Genomic DNA, 10,914 nt, shown 5'->3' with positions numbered 1-10,914 from the left:
GTGTGTGTGTGTGTGTGTGTGTTTTCTTTCTTCCCCCAAATAGCTGAAGGTGTCACATTTTATTTTCGAAGCAGGAATTTAAGGGGGAACTGAGATTAGACACCACTATGACTAAAGTGAGAGTTCAGAAAATGCTACCTATAAGGGAAGAATAGTATGTTGTCCAAAGTATTTGCTTGTATATGTTTTAATCACCTTAATTACGGATTTGATCAGCACAGCTACTTTTGTTTATTGCATAGAGTAAGTGCCGAAACAGCATTAGGCAATTAGGCAAGTGCTATAAACTTCATCAATGACAATTTTCGGTTGATTTTCTAAAAGTAATCTAGAAGGCAGCCCTCCAGGCATGCTAGCGGCTCTGTGAGGCTTTAGTTCGGCTCAGTGGTGCGTCAGCATGCTAACATGCTCACAGTGGCAATGCTAACATGCCGATGGTTAGCAGGTATAATGTTTACCAAGTCTGCCATCTTAGTGAAGTGTGTAAGCACACAAACATTTAACACAAAGAACAACTGAGGATGATGGAAATGTTATCAGTATTTGTTCAGATATCAAAGTAATTATATATATATATAAGTTAATTGAATTTTTGTTTCAGTTTTTACAATTAGTCCTAAGGGGGACTTAAATGGCTTTACCAAACTTTGTGGCAATCAATGCAGTAATGTAAAAACGTCTCACTAAAGTCATTAAGATTTGCCATCAATGTTCAAATAAAATGCACAATTTTAAATAAATATGAATTATTATAATGAATCATTTTTGGTCACCTTGGACGCTTTTTCCTTTTTATTGACATTTTATATTGAATTTCAATTTAGACATATAGGTCCATATCACAGTCTTATAGACTAAATGATATACAGTTAAGTATACATAATGGATCAGTTAGTTGCAGTCCTAATGGAGCTCATGGAAAGATGAGAGCAGAAGTGCATAATGTGTTGAGGTTAGAATGAAAGTTAAGTGTACAGTGCTATACTGTAGTTACTTACAACAATCGATTGTGTATCATTTAAATTCGGGTACAAAATATGTCATAAAGGAACAATTTGCATATTCTATAATACCTTTTGTGTCAAAAAATATAGACGCAGATACAAGAAGGTTGAAACAAAGGAAGAAAAATTACAAATAACACAATGACTCCAAAGATGCATACCTGGATTTTTGTCATTGCAGTAAAGAGTGAGGTCCTCACTCGGTAGGTATAGTTATTCCCACAGAGTAAGGATGTGCACAGTGTTGGAGTGCACGTTATTGATATGCCTCTGCGCCAATGTCACCAAGACAGTGTATTCATTTACTGTAACGAATAAAGTGATTCTAGAGTGCCGTTAGCAGCGTTTGCCTTAAATCTAATTTGTTTTGCACCACAGGAGAGCAGCTTCAGATCAATCAGCCTAATGTGTACGACTGCAACGTCCCAGAGTCCTTGGCGTCCCTGGTGCCCGCACTGGCTGCTGTCTGTGCAAAAAGACATCTGTCTGGTCACATCTTTCCACATATGAAAACTGTATCCAATCGCAGCGTGACTCTGACCTCAAAGGATGGAACCAACTTCATCAGCTTTGCCAAAGGAGCCTCTTTTAAAAATGGTATGACTTTGGAGAAAAAAAGAGTAGTTTGAAGTTTGTTCTGGCCACAGTTCTTCTAGTCTCAGCTTCACCTTGAGCTTCTTTGCAGGTGTAAATAGGGAAATGTGAGCATGATAAGTTCTCATTTGTAATAATAATAATTTGCTTTCGGTAATAATGAACGCATAATCACGTCCATCTTTCCTCCCTGCCTGATTAGACCTGTACCACTCCTGGGTGGCCCCCAGCCTCCAGTCAGACCTCCTGGTCCAGTTCTGGGTTCGCTCTACAGGCATCCTCCCCTCTGACTGCTCGCTGGGCTGGAAGGTCCTGGACATCACGATACTCAACCCGGGGCAGACGTTCACCTTCAAGGCCAGTCAGGACCACTCCAAGTGGGCTGTCAGCCCCAAGGCAGCCGGGTCGCGGGGCGGAGGCGGCTGGGTGTGTGTGGGAGATATAAACAGGAACGAGGCGGAGGAGAAGCGAGGCGGTGGCACGGTGTGTCTGCAGAACCCGGTGGTGTGGAAGGCTTACCGGACAGCGGCGCTGGAGTGTGAGGCTTGTGGAGGAGGAACGAGCCAGTGTTGACACCATGCAGGAGCCCCATGGGTTCAGGAAAGAGCCGTCATTTGATAAGGCTAATATCCGGCATGTGGGTTTTTAAGTGAAATGTTTGCACTTCTTTGGTACAATATGTATATTTCTTGTCTTGTATGTCCAGAAAAAATGTAATCAAAAAACACATATGCATTTATAATTAAAGATCATTGCTACAATTTTACACGTTTGTGATAATCACAAACTTTTTTAAAGGTTCCCTGTGGAGTTATGGATCACCATTAATGTTGTGGAGCAATATTTTTTATGTGTGGGCTTATCTGCACTTGGGCATGTGCATCAGACCCTCACTATAATACATTCATGATCAGGACCTTAGCAAATTCTAGTGGCCAAACCATGGAATTACAACGTCACTTGATGGCTCAAAAAGACTTTTCCCCCATAGACTTCCATGGTGAAAGAGACGTCTGGAGGTCAGTGGGTACATTTTTTTTTAGCCTCACAAAAAACGCCAAATGACTTGTTTCACTATCAGAATTTGATCAATATGGTCCGATAACATTTAGAAATACTAGAATAGATGCACGATTACATCGTTTTATCTCGATTTAAGTAAGCGGAGCACTAAACCGGAAGTAGCTGGCTCGGCCAATGGAAGTCTCTAGTCCGCCTGCTCTCTGGGTTAGGCTTTTTTCAATCTAGCCCTGCTCATTTCAAACCAGTAAGAAGAGTGGAAATCCCTCAAGTTAGAGAACTGATCCAACATTGGTAGAAAATAGTGTAGTCATTACTCACAGTGAGAGGCTGATTTGAGGAACTATATTCTTTTGGGGGCTTCAATGCAAAAAAATATTTTACTTGTTCATTTAAGTTGTTCAGAATGATTATCAGCGGTTATCAAGGGCTGTAAGATCCTCCTCTTGAAACCAAATGCATACTGAACAATGCTGAAAGAGGACAAGTGGTCAAATTGGACAGGAAGGAGAGGGCTTTACAGGAAACATGGTGTTCATAGTGAAAAACACAAAAACCACAAAGAACCACTTTAAATGAAAGCATTTGTTCAAGTGTCTTTATAACCGCTGGGTACTCTTTTTACTCAAACCAATGTTACCAGTTTAGTTTCGGCTGGTTTGTGGGTTCTCAAGGAGCGTGTCAAGCTTGGCTGGAAAATGTATTAAAAACTGGATTTAGAGAATGTTAAATGTATGAATAATGTGGGATTAATTGCACAATGTAACATTCAATACACACACACACACTTCACAAACTACAGACACTGACAACATTCAGCTGTGAGGAATGCTTTAATACTTTGTGTTTCATGAATGTGTGTGTTATTAACTGGCTCTTCTTTTGTTATGTGTTATAGTTTTACATTTCCACATACATTCCTTGATTTTGATTGAAGATGAAGATGCTGGCTATCTTGAATAATAATGGAAATAAAAATACTAAAAACAAAAGGTGAAATTGTTTGTCGCTGATGTATATTCAGCTTGCTTTGTTTACCTGATCCATACTATAAATAGAAATGTGTGTATTTGACATATACAGATGGCTTTAATGATGTTTATAGGATACTTAGCAGCACGGAAATATCTGTCTGTATTGAAAGTGGAATATGTTACAGCACATCAGTCAAAAGCAATGAAATTCATATAAAAGTAAATTTATTACCACAAAAATAGGACATCCTGTGTGTAGTGCATTAACAGCTTTGATGTGAGACTACACAGCACTGGAGGTGACTGTGTTTCCTCCATGTACACTGTATACATTCTAATGCAAACACGGGAAAGACGAGCATCCTGTAGAGAAAGGCACTAAAACAATCAGTAGCATAGCATAACGCTAGCACACGTCATCTATTACCCAGAATCCTCTCCCTGGTCCCGCTATGCTCATGCCTCAGCCAGTAAGGTGGCCTCACCAGCGCTGAGCACTGAGTACAACTACAGGTCACAAGACTTTGGTCACAAGAGGTTGCGTGTTTTAAACCAACATGGAAGTTGACATGTGCATTCATAACATGAAATTGGAGCAGATTCTTTGTGCTGTACATAAACAGCAGTGAAGATGGATCCTGCTGAGCTGTGTGAAAATCTGCATAAATTAAGTTTAGCTTATGCTCTGTTGAAAAGTCCAAACCTTAGGCTTAATAAAATTGTTTTGTTATTGTTTTGATTTTCCTTACGGTTCTCCTCATGGTTTTGATACTGCAGTGATAAACTGAAGCAAAGTCACAAGCTTTTAAAGTGCTGCATATTTTTAAGTCTCTTTTTTGAAATCATTTTTTGGCCACTAGGGGTCAGAATCTTTTTTAAACGAGCTGTATGACTGCCTATAAAGTTCCAACAGCCAAGATGTTAGTGAACAGCTGCTTAAATACATTGAATCTTGGTCCATCTGATAAAATAAGTGCATATCACTCTCCTTGTGGTCTTTAGCAACTTTTGAGGACATTATCTGGCTCTTTAGCAGATAGATGGTTGACTTTTTCTCTGCCAGCTAACTTTGTATGTCTGCTAGTTGCTGTTGGGCAGGTAGCACAAGGCAGTTTTACCTTTTTTGCTGAAAACAGCTGCTGCTAAGAAACAGGCTTTCAAATTACAAAACAAACTGGTAGAATGGCACGGTGCACCCGGTTTGCTGCCCTTTGCTGCATGTCAATCCCCCTCTCTCTTCCCTTTCATTTCTTCAGCTGTCCTGTAGAATAAAGGCCTAAAATGCCCAAAAGAATAGGTTAGTCAATTCAAGCAGCCCTTTTCAAAATATGAATAGTAATTTCATTAATCGCTGTCTGTAGGCATGTGCTGGCCTGTTTAGAGAGGAAATCTTGCAGGTATTTGATGCATTTTTTTCCTTGATGAATTAGACAATTTGGCCTCTAGGACCTAGAGCTTCTCGCCAGTGTAAACACAATGTTGACATCATACAGACGTACAAAATATATAAATACATAAAACATATATATGTCTCATTGGACAAGCTCCAGTGTTTTGCTACATGGATGCAGTCACACTGTATCTTTGGGTCTTCCTCATGTGTGCTGTTTACCAGAACCACATCTGACAGGCTCTGTGTGTTTAGATTTTATTATGGTTCTTCCCAAAGAAAACACTGTCCTTAATCTCAGGTGATCCCAGATGTTCTGACCAACCAAATCCTCTATTTACATTTGGAAGCATCACTCACGACTGAGGCACACAATAACAAGGGATTTCCTGGTGGCTATAAGCAATGAAATGGATCTTACTCATTGAGTTGAAAATGCAGTGATAACTGACTGGGACTCGAGCGCCAGCACCAAAAGCACTCAGTTAAAGGCCTTCATTGCTTACCTCGAGGTGTAAATTAGTTATGCATACTGTTTAGGAAAAGAGGAAAACGGACACTGTTCTTCAATAGCAGACGGCTCTAGTGAACGCAGCAGGGCAGCTGGAGGTATGAAATCTTTGATAAAACCTGCTCTGGAGTCGCTGATAAAGACTGGGTTTTGGTGTTTTAGTAGAACACTCTCTGTAGGGAGAAAGGCATGTGTAGAAGGCCACATTTACAGTTTGTGAGGAGAAAAATCCGTCACTGTGGACAAAGTTGGAATCAGAGAAATCTGACGTCAAAATAGTGTCCTGACCAGTCTCCTCCCCTTGGCCTTGATTCGAGGGAAAGTGGCGCTCGTCTCCGTGTTGATTGGCTGAGAGCTCAGAGGAGTGTTCCCGCCTTTCCTCCTCAACAGGAAGTCAACGCTCGATGATGTCATGGCATAGAAGACGTTTCCTGTAGCAGGGATGACCAGTTCTGCATTAGGAAAGGAAGAGAGACAAATAAACAAATCAGATTTCAATAAAGCTACTTCAAAGCTGCTGCTGTGCTACACTTAAAAGTTAACCATAATTTTAGATGGACGCAAAAGAAGAAATAAAAAGATGATCTCAGGTTGTCTCCATTTGGATAACATAAATACGCCACCTCATGATGAAACTAGTGCAGAAATACCAAGTATATTTTAGAGCCCGACCGATAAAGGATTTTTAAGGCCAATACAATACAAATATTTGTATCCATTGTTCCAATATAGCGGCCGATACACTGTATATTTTTAAAAAATCCAGAAACGCATCACAAAACATAAACAGATTTCCCTATCATTAGTTATTTGAAATTATTTATGAGTTCTTACTAAAATAGTATAATAATTTGTTTTATTGTCACAGCAGAACATCAAAATGTATTAAAGTTCTGATAAGTAAAATGTATAAAAATACAAACTTAAGATATGAAAGTTAATGTCCTTTGAACAAAAACACAATAACAAAAAAAAAATCAGTGTTGCCAATAGGGACGTTGCAGAGCGCCCTTTGGTGGACAAACTATGCAACGCTCATAACATGGTTGACCATTTTATTTTATTTTTTAAATACTCATTTATCAGAATCATTTATTTTTCATTATAAATGATTCTGATGATTGAATATTAAAAAATAAATAAATAAATAAATAGATGTGTATTTTAGCGGCCATTATAAATGCAGATAGTTCGAGAAATGCCCAATATCGTCCGATAATATCGACCCAACGACATATTGGTCGGGTTCTAGTATATTTCCAATAGGTGTTGTTTTTTCTGCACTGGAGACACGTCTTTACCTTTTCCTTCAGGCTGAAGTTGGATCAGCTCGTATCTGGACGTCTGTTTGGGGTCCTGATTGTGCTTTTCTAAGGCAGAGCTGATCACAGTGGGGGTCTTGTCATTGCTCGTAACCTGAGGGGAGAGAAGAGAATAACAATGACACTAGGACAGCTTGATCTGCACTAATAATATCCTGGGTCCATTGTATCCTCAGGATACATGGAGGATACAGGATCTGATGACTATCATTACGGGACCAGTGCAGCATGTCGCAGACAATTTGGGCCAAAGCATTTTATAGCATTAAAGTCTCACTGCTGGAGTGAATTACATTCAAATGGTTTGAATTAGTACCAGTATGCTTCGGTACATGTTTCCATCCTGCAGGTCCATCCGTATCCTGATGATTCGCATGTCGGGCCCCGACCCCTGGATGTTATTAGGGGGGTTGTTTCCGCAGGAGACTGATCGGCGGTGTGATTTAGTGGGAGTGGATGGAGTCAACGTGGCAGGGGTGGAGTCAGTGGTTGAAGGAGACGTGTCAACATCCAGACAGGACACAGACGGAGATCTCATATGCTACAATAAAAATAAAAAGCAAACGGTGCTGCTGATAACCAAGGACGTGATCGCTTTTCCTAACACCCACATTAAGTACAATGGGTTTAGCAGATTTAGACAAAAGCAAAAACAGAGTCACTCCTGCAAACAATGTATGTGAAACAAAAGCTAATATGACTGCAAAGTTGGCCTAAAAGTATGTTACCTTTGTGAGTTTTGAGAGCAGATTATTGACCGGGGAGGGGAAGTCAAAGAGGCTGTCGCTGTCCCCAGTCAGGCTGGTCCGAGACGTACTCAGGCTGAAAACACAAGGAAATGTATAAAGACATTCAAGTTAGGGTTGAAACTACTGATTGTTTTTATTAGTAATTAATCACTATGGTGTTGTCATTCAAACATATATTTAGTTGGTTTATAGTTTTACTATTTTTGTTGTGTAGGTCTTGAATATTGTGTCATCTTTCTTTCTTTTTGTCTGGGTGGGTGGTGATAATGGGGGGGTGTGGTATGTTCACGTTCATGTTGCAAATTGTATGTTTTGTTTGTTGTGTGAGAGTAAAAATGAATTTAAAAAAAACCCTACTTGCACTCAAAATCACTTGTGAGATACTAAATGGTCAATAATTGAAGCAAAAAAGGCAGATATGCTGACTTATTCTGTAGTATAGTCTGGATCCAAAACTCCTATATTTCAAGTCAAGTCAATTTAATTTATATATAGCCCCAAATTACTAATTTGCCATAATGCAACTCAATAGCATCTTTTGTCCTGCCTGGTAAATGACTGCATGTGTCCTCATCCATGCCTCCTTGGTGACACAGGCTCTCTTTTAAACATTTTAACCCTCAAGCCCAAACAGAGATATATGCTTCAGACTTTAGAAAGCTCCTTAAGAACCACAGAAGATATTAGTGTTCCTTGTGACGAGTAACCTGAACTTCAGGAGTAAAATCAGTGGACAACCCACCACCACCTAAATCCTAGTCTACATATTCTGAATTGTGTGAATGTGATATTATAGTCATCCTTTTGCTGTGTGTGTGTGTGTGTGTGTGTGTGTGTGTGTGTGTGTGTGTGTGTGTGTGTGTGTGTGTGTGTGTGTGTGTGTGTGTGTGTATTCAGTATAGCTTACTCTGAGCACTGTGTGATAATGACTGTTGGAGTAAGGCCGCGGGGGCTAGGCTCACCAGGTGCTTCAATTTCATTGGACAGTCTATAACTGAAATAGACATAATCACACGTTTAAAACATTCATTGTCTGACAAATACAAATGAACGCATTCAAGACATCAGATTACTCAGAACCATACTTTCAGATAGGTACCTTTCCTCCTCTGTTAGTGTCGGTACACTCTGATACCACTGTATAAAGGCCTCGTCAGTGGTGAAAACACAGTTTTTGCAAGAAGACTGCAGGAGCCGGATTTGAGCTAAAACCTCAAACTCCTGTGAACAAAGAGGCATATCATCACAAAGTGTCATAATAAAAAAAGCACCCATGTTGGCTGATCTAGTATAACTGTGGCAGTTCTTTTTTTTCTTTTCTTCTTGCACCTCACGCACCTTCCACTTAATAATTTCCTCCCTCAGATATTATGTTCCCTCTCCTCACTTTACGACGCTCTTATCTCAAAAATACCCCACACATCTGTCTTCTTTGTGTATCTCTTCTTTGTCTCTCTACCTGGATCTTTTCAGGGTCACACGATTTTTTACTACTTGCTTGTTGGTGTAAGCGTGCAAAAAAACAAAGCTTAGTTCAAAAGGATCCGCTACAAGCAAACTTCTCTTATTTTAAGTGTGAACTTTTAACCTTTTATTTTTCACACTGATGCGTATCGCAACACTCACCCTTCTCCTTTTGTCAAAGTTGATGTAGCCGTTCTGCAAAGGGAGTGACAGGATGTGTTATGTAAATTTGATCATTGTAAAATAGTGTGCAACTTCCAGGGGTTGTGACCAACTTTCGCCTTGATAGAGATGAGAAGAACTTACATCCAGCCTGTCTTTGACCGCCGTGTCCAGCATAGTGAGGTCTGTGAGGAAAATGCCCAGGTAGGGCACCGTGCCCTGGGCGTTGGACTGTGTAGTAAAAAAAAACAACAAAGAAGAAGTGTTTTATCAGTTCCCCAGAGGTTTCTATTCACATCGTAAAGAGCCCACACAGCGAGGGATTTCAGAGCAGCCGCCTGCAGCTGTTTTTCAAGCGGTGGCTCAGGATTCAGCACATCACACACACGACAGCCCTCTGTTCCACTTCGCTGCTGCATGCCAGTCGATTGTGCTTCCAACCCTCCATCAAACCACTAAAACACCCTCTGCTTAGCAAAAGTGACATCAGTATCAATGTTTTGAATGTAGCGTTTTGTAGGAAAAACAGTACTGTCAAGTCAACTAAATAATGGAGTTCATAGGTCAACCTAGAGACAGGCATTGCAAATTAGCTTAGGCAATAAATGCTGTGGTGTGTGGCATGGTTTATGCTACAAACCTGTCCCTATACAAATAAACTTTAAAACTTTTAAAACTGAGTGCTTTAACTAAAAATAAACTTGATTCTACTCATATTTGTGATGTACTAAACCTATATTGGATATATTTGACACATCATACACTGTATATACAACAAAATAAGATTCATAAGCCCTAAAAGACACCTGAATCCAAGTTACACCACAAATCTTTTTTTTTCTACAAATATTATACAACATTTTGCCCCCTAACTTTAACAATACTAATGACACTTTTGCAGGATCTTACATCATCCATAACATTTCCAAGGTCTCCCATAAAGGCCTCCGGGGGCGTACTACCCTTCCGGCTAAACAACAATCGGTATGCAGACCAGACGTGGGCCGTCAAGTTAGTGAAAACTGTTCTTTTATTTGCTTGAGGATCTGAGGATTTGCCTCAGCAACAAATGTTGAGGTCATTTTTAAGTTACTCCTCCGTGACCAAAATGTATTTAATAATTTACAAATGTTAAACTGTGCATTTCATCTCAATATTTGCACAATTTCAGCCTTTTACACCCGCGTGCTGACCTGTGCGACAACAGTCTTTGGTTTACGTTATTTTCCCTAACTTAAATGCTCAACCCAGTGGACTACCATAAACACGCCCAACTACCAAAAAGCAAAACCTGCATCGCTCCCTAATTTTCACTCAACTTACCCTATTAATATGTTTGTTGTTGAGCCTGTGGTCAATGTTGGCGAACTTTGATGTGCCCTCCTGCAACACAAAAGCAAGGAAAAGGTTTAAAGTTCATTATCGGCCTTGGAAAAAATTGTGGAGAAATCAGTCTCATCACAAGGTCCATTTAGTAGCTCTTCTGGAGCTTTTACATGATCCTCGTCAACAGATACCCTGGAAATCCTGAGTTCTCACGAGAGCACAATTTGAATTTGCTCAGCGAGTTAATCTTGCATTGAGTAGTGTTGCTCATTAACTATACCTTTGTAGCCGAGCTGCATCAATCACATCGGTGTATCTGATATAGGTGTGTTGTTGTGATTGGTTCTAGTGTTATCCAATAGCTTGCAGTGAGATTTTCAAATGCACGCTTGGTGCCG

General features: G+C 40.0%; 2 protein-coding genes across 3 annotated transcripts in view; one reads left to right on the top strand and one right to left on the bottom strand.

The window, feature by feature from the left end:
- The window catches only part of dnase2 (deoxyribonuclease II, lysosomal), an 8,365-nt gene extending 4,690 nt beyond the window's left edge, over positions 1-3,675 (top strand). Inside the window, exons 6-7 of the mRNA XM_032518112.1 lie at positions 1,383-1,601; positions 1,801-3,675. Of these exons, the coding sequence (XP_032374003.1) occupies positions 1,383-1,601; positions 1,801-2,171 (590 nt within the window). The 3' untranslated portion in view covers positions 2,172-3,675. The remainder of the gene's footprint in view (positions 1-1,382; positions 1,602-1,800) is intronic.
- Positions 3,676-3,800: 125 nt separating this feature from the next.
- Positions 3,801-10,914, bottom strand: part of rgl2 (ral guanine nucleotide dissociation stimulator-like 2) — a 30,703-nt gene continuing 23,589 nt past the window's right edge. For both annotated transcript variants that reach the window (XM_032518102.1, XM_032518103.1), the window contains 9 exons: positions 10,514-10,573; positions 9,335-9,421; positions 9,191-9,223; positions 8,664-8,785; positions 8,472-8,558; positions 7,544-7,637; positions 7,132-7,356; positions 6,795-6,909; positions 3,801-5,945 (listed from right to left, as the gene is read on the bottom strand). In XM_032518102.1, coding sequence (XP_032373993.1) covers positions 5,764-5,945; positions 6,795-6,909; positions 7,132-7,356; positions 7,544-7,637; positions 8,472-8,558; positions 8,664-8,785; positions 9,191-9,223; positions 9,335-9,421; positions 10,514-10,573 — 1,005 coding nt within the window. In that variant the 3' untranslated portion in view covers positions 3,801-5,763. The remainder of the gene's footprint in view (positions 5,946-6,794; positions 6,910-7,131; positions 7,357-7,543; positions 7,638-8,471; positions 8,559-8,663; positions 8,786-9,190; positions 9,224-9,334; positions 9,422-10,513; positions 10,574-10,914) is intronic.

This window comes from Etheostoma spectabile, chromosome 6, assembly GCF_008692095.1.
Source record: "Etheostoma spectabile isolate EspeVRDwgs_2016 chromosome 6, UIUC_Espe_1.0, whole genome shotgun sequence".
In the NCBI taxonomy this organism is placed as follows: Eukaryota; Metazoa; Chordata; class Actinopteri; order Perciformes; family Percidae; genus Etheostoma; species Etheostoma spectabile.
Note: the sequence above shows the minus strand (reverse complement) of the source record. Positions and strands in the feature narration are given on the sequence as shown.